The sequence below is a fragment of the Hydra vulgaris genome, chromosome 12, assembly GCF_038396675.1.
Source record: "Hydra vulgaris chromosome 12, alternate assembly HydraT2T_AEP".
Lineage (NCBI taxonomy): Eukaryota > Metazoa > Cnidaria > Hydrozoa > Anthoathecata > Hydridae > Hydra > Hydra vulgaris.
The window spans coordinates 6,087,501-6,110,000 of record NC_088931.1 but is presented as its reverse complement, the minus strand read 5'-3'; the positions used below and the strand labels follow the sequence as shown (position 1 = coordinate 6,110,000).

Sequence of the window (22,500 nt, the reverse complement as noted above, 5' to 3'; positions counted from 1 at the left end):
TGGATTGCTTGTCGCCATCACGTGTTTGAGGTTGTGCTTGCCAATATGTTCTCTGCTGTTCTTGGACCATCCAGTGGACCTGAAATAGGCCTGTTTAAACGATTTCAAACTATGTGGACATTCATCAACAAGGATGATTTTAAGTCTGCACATGACATCCTCTTTGAAGGTATGCCCATTGGTCTTCGTGCAGATATATCATTTTTCAGGGACGCGATACATGCAGAACTTCCTGTGATGACTACAAGGAGCTACTACAGCTATGTTATGTTTCCCTTGGAGGCGAAGGAACATTTAGTTTTCGTGCACCCGAAGCAATGCATCATGCCAGATGGATGGCTAAAGCCATTTATTCTATCAAGATTTTTCTAGTTAAAGATCAGATCAAACTTACTGCAAAAGAGATAGCCGGAATCAAGTCCATTGCACTTTTTGCATCACTAATCTATGCCTGCTATCGGCATAGAAACTATGCCTGCTATCGGCATATGAAACTCCTCTTGCATCAAGAGCTCCTTTCAATGATATGAATCTCCTAATTCTACTACACAAGTACCCAAATATCAAAGTCAGAGAGTCTGCTATCAAGGCATTTGGTCGGTACTTGTGGTATTTTTCGAAGACACTTGTTGCTCTCACTCTCTTTGATGAACGCGTTCATGATGATACTAAAGCTTCTATGGTTGTCAACTTTTTTCTGCCACCAAACACAAATGCGTGCAAACGTCTGGACTTCAAAGATTTCAACTATCTTGCACCATTGCAGACATACATCACTAGTGGTTCTTTGAATATTTTCAATCTTCTAGCAATAAATGGAAAGGAAGAAGTAAGAACCTTCTTGTTAAAGCATCCGACCAACTGGGCTTCTGACACAACCTTCCAATCAATGCTGGCTAGTGTAAAAGTTCTAAAGGTTGTAAATGATTGTGCAGAAAGAGCGGTTGCACTCATTCAATCTTTTAATTCTTTTTGACAAAGGATGAAACTCAGAAACAGTATCTGTTGCAACTAGTGTCCAGCCATCGGAAAGAGTTTTCTGTTCCGACGAAAGCAGCTCTTATGTTTCACTAAGAACACTTCTAGACTTTTAAGAAACCATTGTTTAATATTGTTTCATGATTATATTTTCAAGCTAAAGCTTGTTTTTAAAGTTTGTTTAGTCTTAAGAAACATTAAAGTATAATAGAACAACAATTTACATAATCAGAAATCAATAAGTAAAATTTCGTGAATTTTTGATATTGAATTCAAAAAGTCTTATGAAGTTGCTACCTCTAAATATTACTTAATTTTATTCAAATTTTGGAATTAAATCAGTAATAGCATATGGAATAAGGATAGCCTTGTGGAGGATTGCATTTTTAAACTTTATATTTTTGGACCGCCCTAAAATATATGTATATAATATATATATATATATATATATTATATATATATATATATATATATATATATATATATATATATATACATATATATTTATATACATATAAATATATATGTATATATATTTATAAAATATATACATATATACTTTATTCACACACACACACACACACACACACACACACACACACACACACACACACACACACACACACACACACACACACACACACACACACACAAATATAGAACTATTTATATTTATCTCACTTATTCCCAACAGTTTTTAGAAGAAACCAATCTTTAGGATAAATTTCCATTGTGAGCAATTCTTTAAACGCTACAGTCAATTTTTTTAAAAAATCCTAAAAAATATAATAACGTCAAGGAATATTCATGAAGCAAGTTATAAAACTGCATTATAAAAACTGATAATATAGATAACTTATTGATAACATAAGTGAGCGATAACTTACTCTGAGATCATTTTTGTTTTGAAATGTTTCAACATGCAGCTGGAAATGGCGCTCATTCATTAACTTTAAGATTCCAAAGAGGCAGGAAACTGTTAAAGCCTGTAAGGAATTTTCTAAATTAGCTACATAATCTATAATAAGTGATTAAAATCATGATGATTACTGATCATCATTATCATTATTAAAAGTGTTCAGAAACTTTTTTTGAATTAATTTTTCAGCAGCTAAACATTAAGCTATTTAAAAATAACACTCAATAAGATTATATTCTGAGACAACTAAAATATTATATTTTATATTAGATAATTTAAAACACATAAAGTTTTTCATTTTAAACAATTCAACAATAACAAAAGTATTGAAAAACTACCTACAGTGAGTTGACCTTTCCTTTCAATAGTAAGCAGTACATTTAACACTGGTCCTAACATTGAAGATATCAGCATTGAAACATTATTAAATATCTCTTCCTAGAGGAAATTAAAAAAATTTAAACACTCAAATAATAAAAATTGTCAACTTACAATTTTGACCTTCATTTAAACAATTATAACATTAAAAAAAAATTTCAGTTATGATAAAAAAACATATTTACTGAGTTTCTGTGGTTTCCATGCTGCAATAGTGTTGTAATTTTACCTAACAGTTCCAAGCAAGATGCAAGCTCATGCTTTTTATTTATTAAATAGCTAAGATATGTTAAGATGGCTGGTAGCAAGTGTGCTCGACCATCTACAATTATTTAAAGAAGTGATTACAATTTCAAGTCTAATTCTTAAAATTTATCCAACTATTTATTAAAAAACTTTATCAAAATTATATCAAACCAAACTTATCATAACATAAAAATCTTGCCTGTATTACCAAACAGCCGACTACCAACAATATTTTGTAGACTTGACAACTTTTTTTTTTGATAACTAGAACTTAAATGTTTCGGTAAATTTGTCACCATCTGTTTAACATCTTGGCTGAAAAAAACAACGTTTAAAAAACATAATTCAATAAATCTACATATACTGTCAACCCCGTACACTGTCAACCGCACATACTTTCACCCACACACACTATCAACAACACACACTTTCAACCACACACACTGCCAACCACACATACTGTGAACCACACATACTATCAACCACACACACTGTCAACCATATATACTGTCAACCACACATACTATCAACCACACATACTATCAACCACACACACTGTCAACCATATATACTGTCAACCACACATACTATCAACCATACAAACTACTCATATTTGTTAACAAATCATTCTGCAACTAAATTAAAATTAAAGTCTTAATAAAATTTTAATGACGAGCAAAAATCATAAATACTTGAAAAATGCATACCTGAATTCAGATTCAGTGAATACTTTAAGTACATCATCACAAAGTTCAGGAATATTTCGCAATACATCAATCTAAATAAATAAAATAGGTTAATAAGTTTTTTATATTTTCTAAACTTCATATTTTATTTTTAAAACTTTCTAAATAGAAAACCTTTGATTCATTATCATCTTCTTTTTCGTTTGTCATAAACTCATTTATAGTTTGGAATATTTTTTTGAACATATCTTTTAAATCCACAATAACTTCTGTATTTGTATTTTTCCTTTACAAAAAGAAAAATATTTCAAAACCCTAAAACTTTATTTTAAAATGTTTTTTAGGAAATAAAAACATACGTGCTCATATGTAAGTGGTGTGATCGAGCAATCATTTTTACAATGTAACGCAAACTCTAAAAATTCAAAAATTTATTTTTAAACCTAAATACAAAGACTTGACTTCGTTGTTTATTATTGGAACATTATAAATAATTTTTTAAATAATGCCTTAAAATCTTTTACCTGCATAGCATTCACAAAAGTTGATTTCATATCAGAAACAGTGCGCTGTTTCACTACTAAACACAGGCAATCTGCTAGTGACCTTAAGAACAATAAAATAAAAAACCTCATAAATTATTAAATCAGATTTATTTTCACTTAAGACTTTTTAAAATAAAAGTTACACACCTGTACACAAGAGTTGCACTAAAATGACATTCTATGTATGTTGTCATAGTTGACTTAAATAACTCAAATTTACGCAAATCAACTATTTTTGTGATTGAGACCTAAAAAAATTTTTACGGTTTTCACAACACTAAAATAATTTACAGCAAAAAAACTGAACACTATTTTTGCTATATAAACATCTATATACAAACATTTGGTAAATATCCTTAGCTTTAAAAAGGTAAGTAGAATATATTATCATATCTATGTGATTATAAAGACCTATTTTTTTTAGTTATTATTATATAATGAACCTATTTATAAACGTTATATAGACCGAAAGACTAAAGTCATATTTCAACATTAAATAAGTTCTTGGATTTATTGGATTCGATTTATCTAAAGTGTACTTTTTTCTGAATTTTTTAATTGTTTAAATAAAATTTCAATTTGGTTTTCAATCAGAGCATTCTATTTGCCTTACATTAATAGGTATAAAATCAGAAAAGCTGGTCATTTTGATTGTGGAATTTTTATCACACAAAAAAAATCTTTGATGTCTTCATCTTCTAAAAAAACAAACCACTTCTAAGGGATGAACAACAATGTAAAAGTTAAAATTAAAACAAATATAACTTTTTTTAAATAAACAAATGATTTTAAGAGTTATTAAATATCTTGGTATACTGAATAACCTTAATCTTTCATAGAATTTTCATATGAACTTCTTAGGAAACTAAAGTTAGCAGCAAACTCCCAATAATGTAGATGTTACTCTTTACTATGTTTTTTTTTTTTTTATTACATCATAGTTACTGTTCTATTAAATTTGAGGTCAAATTGGCAACTAATAAGCAACAGTTTTTTAACAATATTAACAAACTTCTGTCATCATAATGTTGATCTATTAGAATAATAAACATTCTTTTAATTCTTTATTTTACTTTTGACTCTCTATTATTAATAACTTTTATATTAATATTACTATTAACTAAAATATATCTCTTAATTAATTTATATATATATTTCTTAACTAACTTAAATATATTTCTGAGTCTTTTAAAGAGATATATATTATTTCAGATACATGATGAGGTCAAAAAAGGAATCACAGTTGTTCACTTACTTCTGCTTTTGGCTTCTTTTTGGTTGAGTAGAAAAAAACATGGGACATTATTGATTATAAGAAATGGAGGCCAGGGTCTTATAAAAAGGTTTTATTTTCAAAAGAAGCCATTGAAAAAAAATTATATTTAGAATCAAAATGAAAATTGAATATTATTATTTTACTTGCTTGCTTATTCATTTATACAGTTTTCATTATTCATTTCTATGTAAACAATATTGTGGTGCTCAAGTTTTTATCTTGGAAAACCACAATCTAGACCAAAGTTGCCTAACTCTTTCGAAGCCTATTTTGACAAGAAGAAAATAGATAACATAAAAAGCCTCACCACAAACCTGCTGATAAAATGTCATTCCATAATGAACTACTATATTGGCCTATCAGTGAAGCAGAAAAATATCACCAAGAAAACTATTATTCACAATTTTTGTATTAATTACTATATAACTTATTATATGCTTATGTAAGCACATTACAATTTATATAGTAGTTAATATAAATGTAATAATTACAATTGTTACATTTATATTAACTTTGTTGGTAACTAACTAGTAATAAAAACTGTAAGTTTTAATAAATAAAAATTGGTTAGTTTTAGATCAAGTACTATTTTACTTAATACTAGCCTCTTGTGACCATATTTAAAGTTACCTATCAAAAAAAAAATTAAAAAGTATCAAAAATTTTAATTTTATCAATTTTATACGATGGCCTTATTGTTGCACGACTGTACAAATTTTTTCATTATATAGAATCAATTTTTTTAACAGACATTTAAAAATAATTTTATTCATAAAATACAAAAAAAACAAAAACTTTTCAAACATAATATATAAAGATTAAGACAGTAAACAATTTTTTTTTTTAATTTGTTTTTAGTATTTTTCTTGCCAGTATGCTTTTTATTTTTGTTTCATTATCAGTATGCTTTCAGTTGCCCTTAATTTAATATTTTACAGGAGAATCAAGATATTAATTCAACTGATTTAATTGAGTTAAAGATCTGCAAAGTTTTTTATAATTTTATTTTTATACTATTATTACCATTTATAAATTACAACATTTAATAAGTACTTTTAATGATATCTTTGCAAGTAAATTGTGAACATGTTTCCATTAAAATGAACAGGGATTGTAAAAGGATTGTAAAACTATTTCCAATGTCTCACGTTAATTCATAAAATAATTATAGATTACTTTTTTTCTCAACTTAAAAGTGTTAAAACTAACAGTTGTTGACAATCAGCAAGAAAAATAAAAACTTCCTCTTTTTTTTTATTTTCTACTCTTTTTGAAAAATAAGGGTGACCATAATAAATTGTCATACAATTGTACATATTTAAAAAAAATGTATTTGTTCAAATGACAAGTTTTGGAGAATTTTAGTTTGTTAAATAGAAAATGTATCAAATTTAATTAAATAATTAAAAAATACCTAACAAGTCTTAAAAATGTACTTGCGTTTTAAAAACTTATTAGAGTCTTAAAAACTTACTAGTGCTTTAAAAACAGGAAGAGAAAAGTCAGCTGGTTTTTCAGATAAAATCTTGAATAATGCATCGAATACATCTTGTAGAAACTGTAAAAAAAATTATAAATTTCTTAAAAACTAAAAAGAATACACTTATCTTGTAGAAACTAATTTTTAAAAATACACCTTTAAAAAATTCTTTAAGAAATATATCATAATACCAATGAAAATGCAAATTTTAAACAAAACTATGTTCCTACCTAAATATGTTCGATATTTTTAAATGACACTTTTAAAAATTAAATAACAAAACGCTTTTTTACTATATAGTTAGTACCCTCAAAATATTATAACAATAATATAATAGTAATATTATTTTAATATATATAAATATTAGGGTGTCCTAGAAACATACTTTTTTTCTGTCTTGTATAAAAAAACATTCTTCTGCTCTGCTAAATACATATTTTTATTTAGCACAAAAAAAAAGCACAATAACTTCATAAAATTTACTTCTCATAAATAATATTTATGAACGGTAATGCACTCAATGAGTCAACTGCCCTTCATCTTCTAGGATTAACTCTTACTTCGGATCTTTTTTAGAAACCATATATCAAATCGATTGGAAAATTAGCATCTGCTAAGGTTGCATCTCTTTATCAAGATTTTTCTACTCCGGATTCTATTCTCTATCTCTATAAATCTCAAATCCAGCCTTGTATTGAATACTGTTGCCATATCTGGGCAGATCTTTTAATAATGCCCTTTCTCTTTTAGACAAGGTGCAAAAATGCATTGTAAACATAGTTGGACCTGCTCTTGTAGCCAACCTCCAACCATTATCACATCGCCGTAATGTTGCTTCTTTTTCTCTTTTCTACAGATACTATATCTGGGCATTACTCTAAAGAGCAAGCACCTCTTGTGCACCTACTAAAATTCATTCTTGTGTAACTCATCAATCAGTTGTCTCATCCTTTTTCTATGACTGTTTCTAAGTGCTCCAAAAACTCTTATTTTTTTCCTCAAACATCAGTTCTTTGGAATTCGCTTCCTTCATCTTGCTTTCCTGATTCATATAATTTGCAATCCTTTAAGTCGTCTATCAATCGTTATCCTGCTCTACAATCTTCATCCTCCACTAACTTTCAACTCTAATTAGTGGTTGCTTGCAGCCTTGTTGGAAGTGAAGATGTTAAAAAAAAAAAAAGAAGATTTTTATGCATCAAACAAGCACGAGAACTCTGGCATTAGTAGAATTGTGCTCATACTACGCAAAACATGCATTATTTAGAGTAAAGCTCAACAATAGACTTTTTGAACACTTATTTTATTTAAAAAAAACCTGAATCTTGATATGTTCATAAGCATTATATTTATTTAAAAACCAGTTCCCCAGCTTTAGAAATGTGTTGAGATATATATAGTTTGCCAAATTTCCAAGGTCTTTGAAATTTAAACCTTTTAAATCTATTGTAGCTTGTTCTTAAAGATTTCCATGCAAAGATCTTATTTGCAAGGGTTAATTATGTAAAGATCTAAACCATAGATGTGTATATGGTTTAAATATTTACATAAAGTCTGAAAAAAAAGGACCTGGCTCTAAGTGAGGTTTCTTTTGATTCTGATGCTGGTTCATCTGCATCTGAGTCAGAAGCTGTATTTTTCACAGATGAAGATTCTGTGGATGAATTACTTCAAAACTTTGATTCTACAGTAAAAACCAAAGTAAACAAATGATGATTATAAAATATAAGTTGGTTGTATTAATTTTGAGTAAACTAAAACAAAATTCATTTAAAGTAGAAATACCATTGTTTTTTATTATTTAGATAATGAAAGGTATTAGTCCTGAGGATCAGGTAAATTGTACTTCTATAGTATCTGCTAGTTATAGGGTTGGAGTCTGACCTTGAACCACAACCATTGCAGCTATATGCAATAAAGCAGGTAGGAATCTTGAGAATGTTCCTTTAAAAGCTAAAAGATCTAGGTAAAAATAACTAGCAGAACAAAGGATAAATAAAGATTTAATTACATAAGTAATAAAGTTATTTTAACTATTAAGAGACCAGATAAGGCAAGTAAAAAGATAAGATAAGATTTAATGGAAACTTTGAATGGAAAGAGACTTGTCCTGCACTTAGATAGCAAAAAAATCAAAGAGATTGATGAGAATCTAAATATTACTGTTACTGTTAAAAGAACTTCTGTTTGTGTTACATCGGCAGATATTGATGACATAATCATTTATGTCATCAATATCCTATTTAGAGTAGTTATAGTTAAAAGCTCCAAGGGAGTTGACCAGGCAGATTTCATCTTAAATCTCCTAGAGCATTATGAAATTGTTGATTAGATCTTTGCTATATGTTGTGAGACCATTGCTTCCAACACTGGTGTTAGTTGGTGCCATTACCATTCTCACAAATATTCACCCTAATAACACAGATAGACCAACTTTAAAATAACTACTAATTTAAGTGCCAAATATTCATTGATTTCAAAAAGATTCACCTAATACTATAAATAATTTTGAGATTCTTTTGAGTAAAAAAAAAGTGTATTTGTGTAATTTTATTACATAACTTTTTTCATTGATTTATTTTAAAACTAAAATAAAAAATGCACTGAACTATAAAACAATATGAGATTTTTCAACAATAAATTTTTAATACTGAAGAATAATATTGTAAGCAAACTTTTTTTATTTGCTAAAATTTAAAAAAAAAAAAAGAAAAAAAAAAGCAAGCAAGTCAAAAGTCTAAATTGCCATAATAGCTTCCCATATTCAAATATTGTTTTTGATTGCAATAAAAAAAAATTTAATGCTCTCAAAAATAGTAAACAAGACAATGATTTAAACCAATTTGTTGTTTTTTTATTTATCACATTTATTAAATTTATAGTTTAGTTTTTTTTAAAGAACTTACATAAGGAAACTGCTCATGTCATGAACTCACACAAGGAAGCCACTTATGTCATGATCTCACATGAGAAAGCCACTCATTATAAAATAGTTTTTAGAGTATTTTAGAAAAAATAATTTTTTTCATAACTGAATAAGAGCATATGCATGTGTATATGTGAGTATATAAATAAATACATATTTATTCATACTTATTTCTTATTTAATATTGTATTTAATACTTTTTATAACAATAGTTTACTTTAGTGATTTGTGCTTAAGTTTTTGACTCTTTTTTTTTTTTTTTTAAACCATCAATAATTAATGAGCAATTTAAACAAAACTTTAAATTATTGCATTTGCTTATAGATAAAATAAAGAAAAGTAACAAAAATAATGCTTATAAATAAGTTTTAAAGTAACAAACAATGGTTGCCAAGCAATCATAGTTTTTCATAAGCAAATACAAGAGCAATTTCAATTGAATTATAAAAAAAGAATTTGCTCACAAATAGATAAGATTTCAACAGCTGAATAAACATTATACAAAACTTCAAAACAAAGAAGATTGTAATCAATAAAAAAAGGATATAAAACTTTAAGTCATGCAAAGAAGATTCTAATCAATAAAAAAAAAATAATTTCTAATCAACAAAAAAATGGATGAAAATAAAAAAGATTTAGATACAGATATAAAAGTTTATGTTACAGTTCTCTCTATAGTCACAGGAGGATTGGGAACTATAGGAAACTTATTGACAGCTATAGTATTACTTTTATACAAAAAATTTCAACAGCAAGGAAATTATTATATATTAGTCAACATTGGATTTTGTAGCATTGTTGTTGCAGCATATGTTGTTCCAGTTTTTACAATTGCAGTACTGGAGAATAAAAATGAAGCAGTATTAGGAAACCAGCTATGCAATACTACTAATATTGTGAGGAATGTGTGCATCTCTGAAATGATTCTGTCCTTGTTACTACTTTCATTTATTGAATACTGCAGAGTTAAAAAAAAGTTTTATCAAAGCATGGTTTTGTGGATCTGGTTGATATCAACTTGGATGATTTCAGTTTCAGTGCATGTTTTTGAATACTTTAAAACTGAAACTTCTTTAAAAACAAACATTTCTATGTGTGATGAAATAAGTGGCTTAGTTTTACAAAAACCAAACAATAATTTTTATATAGCATTAACAAGAATAATACTAGAGTTTGGCACCGTGTGTCTATTTCTTATAAGCATCATGCATTTAAAATCATTAAAAAATTATCACAAAAATAACACCAATTTATCAGCAGTCAGATCATTAAAATTTTCCTGGAATCAACTCAAACTGGCAATAATAATATTTTCCTTTTTTACACTTTGCTGGATAACAGACTGGATCTTATCAATTGCAAAATTTAGCAATGCAAATATAAAATCAAAATTTATTGTTATTTCAAAAGTGTTTGCAAACATTAGTGCTTCAATTTTACCAATAACATGTACAATATTTTGGAAACATTATCGAAAATATATGAAAGAGTTTTTTCAAACATGCAAAGGTTTATTTTCTAAAAAAGAAGATTACAAAATGGAAACCAAAGATTCTATTAAACTGCCCTTAGCCAGAAGGTCTTTACCTGAAACAGATATTTCAGTTCTACTAACAAACTTTAAAAAAGGTAAATATACAATTGGAAGCAATTCTGAACAAGAAGTACTTTGTAAATCTGGCATACACTCGGGAAAAAGAAATTTATCATTTGATGGTGAAGATTTATTAAATAAAACTTTTTGAAAAATTAAAAAAAATATTTTTTACTACAACAAAAGTCAACTATATTTTGAACAATCCTAAAAGCTGTATTCTAATGATTACAACTATTGTACATTTGTAACATTTTCACAGAATTTTCACAGCAATTGTAAACTCACTATGATAACAAGCTAATCCGTTTAATATTGAAAAAGTTATTTAGAAAAACTGAAAAAAATTTTAAAATTTTGATCATTTTTCAATGCTTTTTGTATTTTCTTGGGTTAATTGTTTATAAATATAATAAATTACAAATACACACACACACACATATATGTGTGTATTTATATATATATATATATATATATATATATATATATATTTATATATATATATATGTATATATAAATACACACACACACACGCTTACCTTAACAATTTCATTAGGAGAAATCTGCAACAAACCATCAAGTGCTTCTTTAATTTCATCATTTGATTTTGTTCTCCAGCGTAGTAAATACTGAATATTAGCTATATGAAACAATTTAAAAATTAAAAAACCACTAACCATTATAAGTACAGTTTTTTTTTATTAAATAATAGGATCTTACCATAATTGAGATTTCCACATTTCAGTCAATGTATACATATATAACAGCATGTATTTCTACATTTCAGTTAATTTATGTATGTTTGTATGTATGTATAGTAAGTGACCGGAGTTGATATTTGACCGGGGCCGGGTTTTATAAAATATAGCCGGGGCCGGGTTTATGATCAGGGCTGCATAAACATTTATACATCCTAAAGCATATTTTTTAAATTCAAAATTCATGTTATATTTTGTATAAATATGCATATATAAACAGCATTATGATCAACATAATCATTATAATTATCATTATTATCATGATGTTGATAATGATGATGATAATGATGATGATCATAATTATTATCATCATCATCATTATCATCATTATCATCATCATGATCAACATCATCAACAGTATAAAAGAGGAAGGCTAAAGCCTGATGATCATCATCATCATGATAATGATGATCATCATTATCATCATTACCATCATCTTCATCATCATCATCATCTTAAGGCGTTAGCCTTCCTTCTTTATGCAGTTTTTCTAATATAAACAATCTAGAGCATTTTTTTCTTAACTAAAGCTCATTCATACAATATGTAAGGCACTCTCTTAAAGTTTTCTTACTTCTACCACTTCCATTTTCTACTAAAGCTGCTACCTCTCTACATGCTGATACCTAAATTACTTTAATCTTTTCTAACAAACGTTCGATACACGGAATTTTTTAATTTGTCTAAGATTATGCCTCATTTTCTTGTCTTGCTAGAATCACACCACACATTTATTTTATCATCTTCTCTTTTAACAAATACTACACCATATAAATACTTAAGTTTATATAAAAATGAAAGGATATTGTATGCCAGCATCTAAATAAATAGCAAATATATGTTTATATCCATAATATGTATGCATAAAGTGCATCTTGAAAGCTTTTATTTCTTCTGGAATAAAACTTTGGAAGCTTTAATTACTTCTCTTCAATTTTAAGTCAAGCCTCATTCTACTCCGAATTTTTTACCATCTTGAGCAGTTGCTTTATTAAACAATAATTATTTTTTTCATCTTTTTTGCAAGTACATCTCTCTTAAAAACTAATGCCCTTTTATTATTGTAAGAAGCCAATGTAAAAAAGTTGTGTCTGATGTTAAGCTCTGTTATTCTCATTTTACTTTATCTTGTATCTTATCTTAGATTTTCAGTTATATGTTTCCTAGTATTTTAATTTATTCTCTATTTTAAAGTAACCCATAACTTAATAATGGTTGCTTGCAAACTTGTTGGAAGTAAATTAGAGTTTAAAAATATATAAATGTAAGCCAGTATTTAATAAATAGTAAATGTAAGCATAAAGTTATAATATATAAAGTATTATAAATTTTTTTCTAGCCCTGGTAAATCTTATAACTTTGACGTGGCCAGGTTTGCAAAAAGTCTCATTTTTGCAAACCTGGCCCCGAAAGAAGTCCAGAAAAATGTTTAGAGACTCACAGACTACACTAGGAAAAAAAAAAGGAGTTTAAAGGAAACTTTAACATTTAAATTAATCTTTAGTATCAGAGTGCCCGGCTGATATTTTACATAAGGACTCAGAGTTCATAATAGTAAAGTTCCTGTAACCCAAATGTTTGGATTTTTTTACCACGGGGACCCATTAATTTTTCAACAGAAGTTTTTTTTAGACATCACATACCTGGTATGTAGGTACACATATATGTATATGTGTGTAAAATTTAATGGCAAATTTGTGCGAAAAAATGGCGTGCAGGCATCAGCACAGGGTATACCACAGCCAAAATCATTTTCCTAGAATAGTCCCAGAATGTGTATATATATAAAAAATATATAAATATATATATATATACACATATATATATATATAATAATAATATATATATAATTATAAATATAGTAGTGTTTATATACAAATATATAAACACTATTATATATATTATTATATATATATTATTATTATTATATACATGCTATTTATTATATATATATAGTGTGTAATACCCCAAAATTAGGAGAGGGGGTTTCGTATCACTGTTAAATTAAAATATTTAATGATGATCTAAAAGAAATTTTTTATGAAATATGTTTTGTAAAAAAGCCAACTTTTTAATGAACTTTAAAAGTAAGTTACTTTCACTTTTAAAAGTACTTTACAAGTAAAAGTAAATTACCATTGCATATGCTTTAAAAAAAATTTTTTTCTTAATCTGATAAATGCAAAAAAATTAAAATTATGTCTGGCAGAAAAAGTAGAACACTGAAATAAACACTGAAAAAATCCTGATTTTATGTATTCGATAACATTAAGAAGCATACTTATTAGGGTGGTCCTTAAAACAACTTTTTTTTAAATGTCTGCTCCCATCCTCTAAATGTGTTCTATATACTAAAGAAATACTAAATTATAAAAATTTTGAAAAAAAAAATGTTTTTAGAGGTAGCTCAAGACCTTTAAACATCAGACAGGTCCCTATAATTATCAAAACAAAAGTTCTTCAAAAGTATATTATGATGGGTCTCAAAAGAAGCGAAATTATACAAAAATTTTAAAAATAATCATCATGTTATAAAAAAACATTGTGAAAAAAAATTATAATAAAATTTTTCTGTTAAAATGCATATTTTTTAGTTTTTAGTTTAAAAATGTCATTTTCTAGGCAGTAAAATCTGAAAAAATAATTTTTTGACAAAATGCTGATTTTTTTTAAGATTTTATATAATTTCGCTTCTTTTAAGACCCTATATGATATACTTTTGAAGTACAATTTTTTTGATAATTATAGGGAAATGTCTGACGTTTAAGGGTCTTGTGCTACCCACTAAAAAAATATTTCTTTCAAAAAATTTTTAATTTTAGTACCATTTTATTATATATAGTACATTTAGAGGGTGGGAGACATTTAAAAAAAAAAGTTGTTTTAAGGACCACCCTAATACTTAATAGATAAAATCTAATATGATTATATTTTTAATCATTTTTTACATTATAAATTAGGTGCTGTTTATCTCAATATTATATTTTACTCCATGTATTTTAACATAAAACATAAAGATTTCATAGCTTGAAATGACTTTTTTCATTTGAAAGGTTTTCTTAGTTAACTAAATGGTAAAAAGAAAAAACTCAGGCAGCAAAATAATATTAAAAAACGCGAGTGAAAAGTATGGTACCAATCATAAAGGACTTTTTTGCTTCTCAATCAATTAATAAAGGAGAATTTAAAGATAAATAATAGATAATAAAATATAGGAAATAATAGATGATAAAATAAGGACAATAAAATAAAGGAGAGTTAATTTACGCATGTAATATTTTGCAAAAGTAAATTACAAGTAAAAGTAATTTAATTAAGTAAATTACAATTAAAAATTGCACAGTTTTTAAATTAAATATATGTAATTAAATTTTACATATAATATAATGTTATAAAGCATACCCATGAAAAAATTGACTCAACTTTGGGGCTTTAAATTAACAAAAAAATTAAAAAAAAAAAAGTAAACATAAACACAGATCAGTACTTCTATTTCAAAAAAATAATAAACAAAAGTTTTCCTGAAAGATTATTATTTAAAATGATATCAAAATAGCTGTGAAAAAATTTTGTGCATTTACTTCAGAAAATCATAATCTAGAACTATTTCTAAACTAGCTGTCAGCTATAGATATAAATATACAAAGCTGGATAAGTTTGGCAAGAAATGCATGATTTGGCAACCAATTTGTAACTAGTAAGTGACCCAGGTTGAAATTTAACAGAAGCTGGATTTGATAAAAAAAATGTATTGTAAAGATATTGTATGCCAGCGTATAAATAAATAGCAAATATATATGTTTATACTCATATTATGTATGCATAAATGCATCTCCTAACTTCATGGATCCATGTAGGTATGGAAGCTTTTATTCTTTATTATCAATTTTAAATCAAGTCTTATTCTACTCCAAGTTTTTAACCTTCTTGTGCAGTTGCTACATTTAATCATTATCATTTTTTTCATCTTTTTTACAAGAACATCTCTCTTAGGAACAAATGCTTTTTATTATCAAAAGAAGTCATGTAAAAAGGTCCTTTTTGATGCTAAGCTCCATTTTTCTCAGTTTACTAAATCTTGCATCTTATCTCAGATGTTAGGTTCTAGAGACCTTCAGAAAATCTTCAACAGTGTGATTAACTAAAGTAAGTCTAGCATTCTATCTCTAACTCATGGGTCGAATCTTATTAATTCTCCCCAAAATAAGACAGTTATTTGCAAAGAATTTTTTCCTCTAACTTGACTCTTGAATCAAATGGGCACCCTCTTCTTGCCATTCTAGTTAAACAAAATAACTTTTGTTATATGTCTAAATAACTCCAGCTTCCAATGCTAAAGTCAATTTTTAATAAAAACTTGTGGAACAGACATTTTTATCATAGTCTTACAAAAGTAATGAAAAATGAAAAATGTGCCTCCTACATAACCTTCTGAATTCAGGCAGGAATGGATGCCTTTATTTCTTCTTGTTGGTTCCAAGTCAAGCCTCATTCTACTCCATGGTTTTCGCCCACTTGTGTGCAGCTGCTATATCTAATCGTAATCATTTTTTTCATCTTTTTCAAAAGAACAACTCTCTCGAGAACAAACAGCTATTTTTTATTGCAAGAAATCGATGTAAAAAGATGCTGTCAGATGCTAAGCTACATTATTCTCAGTTCACTAAATCTCTTATCTTATCTCAGAAGTTAGGCTCTAGAAACTTTTGGAAAATCTTCAACAGCGTTGATAACAAAGGAAGGTCTAACATTCCATCTCTCATTCATGGGACTGATCTTATTACCTCTCCCAAGAACAAGGCTGAACTATTTGCAAAGAACTTTTCGTCTAATCTTATGGCCATTCTCTTCCTTCCATTTCAATTAAACAGGTTAACAAGACATTCAAATCACTCCAGCTTCCTTGCAAAAGTCATATCTCTATTAAATTCTTCTACGGCTTGTGGTCCAAATATGATTCCTGTCACAGTCTTACAAAATTGTTCTGCAGAACTCTCTTCAATTTTCTCTAAACTATTTAATAAGTGTTTGACTGAGTCTTGTTTTCCTGCCTACTGGAAAATGGTATCTGTTGTTCCAATTTTCAAAAACTCCGATGAACATTCTGACCCCTCCAAATATCGTCCGATCAGTCTTCTTTCTGTTATTAGCAAGATCTTTGAGTCTTTGATCAACAAATTTCACACATCGAATCTTGTATCAAATAACTTGCTGTCAGACAATAAATACGGTTTTCGGACTTCTTGCTCTACGGCTGACTTACTAACAGCTGTGACTGAAAGATTTTATCATACATTAAATGGAAGCGGAGAGGCTAAGGCTATTACTCTTGACATATCTAAGGTTCTTGACATATCTAAATTTGGCATGTTGGTCTTCTCCATAAGCTTGTTTTATATGGTGTATCTGGAAAGGTTTTTGGGATTATCAAATCGTTTCTTTCCAACCACTTTATCAAAGTCATCCTCGAAGGCCAACACTCTTTTTTATTTCCAGTAACTTCTGGGGTACCTCAAGATTCTATCCTTGACCCTATTTTTTTAATCTACATTAATGATCTTCTCAACAACCTTACATCTAAAGTAGCTCTTTTTGCTGATGACTCAACTTTATACTCTTTTCTTGACAAAAAGTCTTCTCTTTTCGATCGCTTAGAACAGGCAGTCAATTTTGAATCTGATTTCACTTCTGTAACAGATTGGGGTTCACACTGGCTTGTAAAGTTTCTTTATATAAAAGTTTTAATATTATCAAATCATTCTTTTCTAACGCGTTTTTGAAGTCATTCTCAAAGGCCTACACTCTTTTTCATTTCCTGTATTTTTAGGACCACTGCAAGGTTTCATCTTTGCTCCTGTATTGCTTCTTATTTACAATAACAACCTTCCTAATATTCTAACATTTAAAGTGGTTCTATTTGCTGAAGACTCAACTTTATACTCTTGTCTCAACAAAACATCTTCATTTTTCAATCGCTTAGAAAAAGTAGCCATTTTTAACCTGATCTCTCTTCTGCAACAGTTAGGGGCTTGCAGTGGCTTGTGAATTTCAACTCCAAAAAAACTTAGTTATTTACTTCAAACAGCTATCACATTACTGTTGACATTCTTATATTGATAATGAACAACACTCACACTCTCAGACAGGTTCAAAAGCACATTGTAAATGTAGTTGGACCTGCTTTATCTGCTAAACTTGACTCTTGACAAACTACTCACTCATTGTTGTAGGGTTGCATCTATTTCTTTTTACTACAAATACTATCATGCGTAAACAAACGATCACCTCTAGTTCCATTAAACAAAACTCATTATCGCTTGGCTTGTCATTCAGCAAAGTCGCAACCTTTTACTGTATCTGTCCCTTCATGCTATGAAACTTTTTGTTAATCTAGTTATTAGCCATTGTAACCTCAATAACAAAATGAATACCAAACTCTACAAAAAGAAAGAAAATGAGTGCCTCGAAAAGTATCTTTAACCTTGTAAGGTTTTCACCAATTAATTGTTGTATATCTACAACAATTAATTGGTACCGAGAAAATGGCGTAAATGAATTGATACTGAGAAAAATACACCCTATAGAAAAATTTTGGACTATTTCTAAATTTAAGTTAAATAATAAACAAGCTAAAGTCAACACAGAGTTTGAGCTGTTCAAATAGTGTAGAAATTTTGCAATAAAGTTTTTCATAGCACTGTGAAAAACTTAATGAGGGGCATTAAGTCAAAAGTTTGTAGACTTGCTTAAGGAAAGGAGATTGAAAAATTGAAAATATGTCAAAATATAGAAATTATTATAATTAGTTAAATTATCAAAAAATATTAAAATATGTTAAAACATACTCTATATGTAAAAATAACTATAATAAACACACACACACAGATAGATATATATATATATATATATATATATATATATATATATATATATATATATATATATATATATATATATATATATATATATATATATTGTTAATTTAATGCTTTTAAAGTTGAGTCCATTTTTTGTGGCTATGCATAATTTTTAAAAATGAATTATTTTAAATGTAAATATATGTTATGCTTTAATTTAAGTTATGTAAAAATAATTCACATTTAAAACTTTACATTTAAAAGTAACTTTAGATTAATAAAAGTTAAAGTGCCATTTAATAAGTTTTAACAATTTCTAAGTAAATTAAAAAAAAACATTCTTAATCAATATAAACATATAAACAATACAAACTACAATATATTTACTTTCTTTTAAAGAAACAAAAATACTTAACAATTCTGAGTGAGCTTTGTGGAACACAAACATGTCTTTATTGTTAAGCTCTCTTTGGAATTTCTGTGTGGTCCTGCAAATACAACACCATTTTCTTCTTGCTTTGATAATTCAGCTTGAGTAGCAGGTAATCGAAGGTAAGTTCGAACTTGTGTAAAGTTGATAGAGTTATCAAACTAAAATTTTAATTGTTTTTAATTTTTAGTTGCAGATCAGATATGACTAACACTCAATATCTGAATATGAATATGAATATATATATATATATATATATATATATATATATATATATATATATATATATATATATATATATATATGTACATGTATGTATAAATATATATATATATATATATATATATATATATATATATATATATATATACATGTATGTATATATATAAATATATATACATACATGTATGTATATATATATACATTAGACCAGTTCAAAAAAATTATCTTTTAATAATTAAGTGGCTAGATGTTTAAATGTCGTTAATTGATGAAAAAAAGTTAATCATTAAAGTTTCAAAGCATTATTCCAATATTTAGTAACAGTTCAACAGGACCTAAAATTAAAAAAAAAAAGTTCCTTAAAAGTAGGTTAACCTGGTACTTAAAAGAAGCAAAATAATATATAAATTTCAAAAATAATAATTGTTTTATATAAAATAAATTAAAAAATTTTTTAAATGTACTTTTTTTATTTCTAGTTAAAAAACCAATTTTTGTGCAATTAAATCTAAAAAAATAATTGTAGTAGGAAATCATCTTTTTTTTTTGAAATTTTTATATAATTTTGCTACTTTAAAGACCCAACATGACACTTTTGAAAAAACTTCATTTTTAAAATAATAGGGACCTGTTAAAAAGTAAAGTTAATTGAGCTATCCCTAAAACACATTATTTAAGTTTGCAATTTTGAACTAATTTTCCTGAACACAAACCACATCAAATCAAAGGGTAGCCCAAATAAAGTTCAAAAATTAGTTTTTTTATATACAATTTTGAAATGGTCTAATATACATACATATATATATATATATATATATATATATATATATATATATATATATATATATATATATATATATACATATATATATAGTAAATATATAGATATATATATATATAGATATATATATATATATAAATATATTATATATATATATATATATATATATATATATATATATATATATATATATATATATATATATATATATATATATATATATATATATATATATATATATATATATATATATATATTAGGTCGATTATGGAATCAGAGGTTTGGTAATAAAGAGATTTGATTAATAGATGAAAAAAATGTTCTTGGTAAAAAACTTTTTGTTTTAATGAAGTTTAAGTTGAGTTAAAATGATTTTAAATATTGATATATTTAGTTAAAAATTTTTTTGCAACTCCATCTTTACCACTAACACTTTTAAATAAATTAAAGATTGTTTGCGCACTTACGCAAAATAAACAAATGCTATAATTGTGTGGGAAAAAGAAAATTTTGAAAAACGAAAAATAATGTTTTCAAACAAGCGTAAAACACGAAATTGCACAAAAAGCAAGTTTGGTGGAAGTCCTAACCCTCTTGCAAGTACAGAACCACCCACAAACAGACAGATTATTCAAGAATTTTATTTTTTTAACAATACTTATCCAAGTTTATCATAATTGTAAAACTAATAGCTGAAAAAATAATCATGATTTAGAAAAAAGTCAACACTCAGCTACCATTAATGTTCACTTATTTTGTAGAAAAAAAAGTTGGAGTACTTCTTAACACTTCCAGGTTAATTAACCGAAGTAAATGCAAAATATTAACAGAAAAAAACACTTCTATAAAATTGGATAGGCTTTTTGATATCAGTTCCTGCGCATGTGATCTTAAAGTTGTTCTTTGTGATGATAAAAATATCAAATGTAGTCAAGATAATTGTCTTGATACTCATACTTTATGCACATGTAGTCCAGATAAAAAAGTACTATGTTATTTTTTAATAATAGATAAATAAAATAAAAAATTTTTTAAATAAAATTAACATTAGTATATTACTAGTGTGATAAAGTTTAATACTATGAATTTATGAAATTATTCAATATTATCAAATAATATTTAGATTCATGTAGAAGAAATATTTGAAGTTATATTTAAAAGACCGGAGAGATAAGTCAGGTCTAAAAGGATCGTTTCAACTTGGCTCAGTTGATCATGAATGGTCAAGAAAAGAATATTTAAAGAAACATAAAACTGAATATAAAAATGTGGATCATTACAACAAGAAATATTTAATTTACTTTCAGAAATAGTATTATCAGAATCCGATTCAAAATCTGTGATTTCTAGCTCTAGTGAGGTAATTAACGAATAAATTGAAATTTGGTTCATTATTTTACATTTTTTTAATTTTCTTTTTTTTTTTAACATATCACTTTTTTATATTGAAATTTTTTGTTAATGAACTTTATAACTTTTCTTTTAGATACGGGAGCCTGCAAGAAATCTATCAGGAATTTACAATCTTTGGAAGCTTCCAAAGTTTGCTATTGAATTGATCAGAAACGATACAAGAAGTTCGATTGGAGCTACATTAGGGAATGCTCTTATGCTCGATCTATCAGGACTGTCTAATGATCCAACAGTTATATCAACTTTAGTTTTCGACAAATCCAAAATAGACAGATAAAAGAAGTCAGTTAAAGTATTGTCAGACTTAAAATCTGTTGAAAATAACAGAGAGTTTGTTTGCCTTAGTGTTGATGGTAAAATTGATAATGAAACTTTAGTTATTTGAGAAATAAAAAAGGAATATGGCGAGGTTGTGTTAAAGAGATCAACAGAGAAAGAATATCACATGACTATGACTAAAGAACTTCTCCATAACCTTTACAGTGGGGAGTATCTTACAAAGTTTTACCTCTTGTTGGAGCAACAGGAAAAAAGCAAGCTCAGTGCCTATATGAAGTTCTTGAAGAATGTGACTCTTTAAACACTCAAAAAGCAGTTTTGGTAGACAATACTTCAACAAACACAGGTCATAAAGCAAGAATGGTTGTGGAGTTAGAGAAAAAACTTGGACAAAAACGTCAGACTATAGGCTGCAATCTTCATCAGAATAAGCTTCCCTTTAGATCTTTGTTTAAAAAAATTGATGGAGCAACTAATTCACCAAAACATTTTGCTGGACCAATACATAAAATTACAAATATCAATAATGAGCTTAATTTAGTTGTTAATTTTGGTGTTATTAAGTCTACAATTATTGTTTTAGATAAAGAAATTTTAGATGATTTAAGTAGTGACCAGAGGCTTTTATATGAATATTGCATTACAATTGCCACTAGAAATATGTGTTAAATATTCAAGTTCCTAACATTGGCTAACATTGGCAATACGGTTGATGCCTTTATATATCCAAAT

General features: G+C 27.0%; 1 protein-coding gene across 4 annotated transcripts in view; it reads right to left on the bottom strand.

The window, feature by feature from the left end:
• LOC101241167 (dedicator of cytokinesis protein 3) overlaps positions 1-22,500 on the bottom strand; it is a 179,575-nt gene that overhangs the window by 42,931 nt on the left and 114,144 nt on the right. For 3 of the 4 annotated variants that reach the window (XM_065811340.1, XM_065811339.1, XM_065811341.1), the window contains 13 exons: positions 19,060-19,234; positions 11,568-11,668; positions 6,503-6,586; positions 3,900-4,000; positions 3,732-3,813; positions 3,567-3,622; positions 3,382-3,493; positions 3,229-3,299; positions 2,721-2,836; positions 2,461-2,597; positions 2,240-2,335; positions 1,866-1,964; positions 1,660-1,754 (listed from right to left, as the gene is read on the bottom strand). In XM_065811340.1, coding sequence (XP_065667412.1) covers positions 1,660-1,754; positions 1,866-1,964; positions 2,240-2,335; positions 2,461-2,597; positions 2,721-2,836; positions 3,229-3,299; positions 3,382-3,493; positions 3,567-3,622; positions 3,732-3,813; positions 3,900-4,000; positions 6,503-6,586; positions 11,568-11,668; positions 19,060-19,234 — 1,325 coding nt within the window. The remainder of the gene's footprint in view (positions 1-1,659; positions 1,755-1,865; positions 1,965-2,239; positions 2,336-2,460; positions 2,598-2,720; positions 2,837-3,228; positions 3,300-3,381; positions 3,494-3,566; positions 3,623-3,731; positions 3,814-3,899; positions 4,001-6,502; positions 6,587-11,567; positions 11,669-19,059; positions 19,235-22,500) is intronic. The other variant, XM_065811342.1, reaches the window with a different exon arrangement.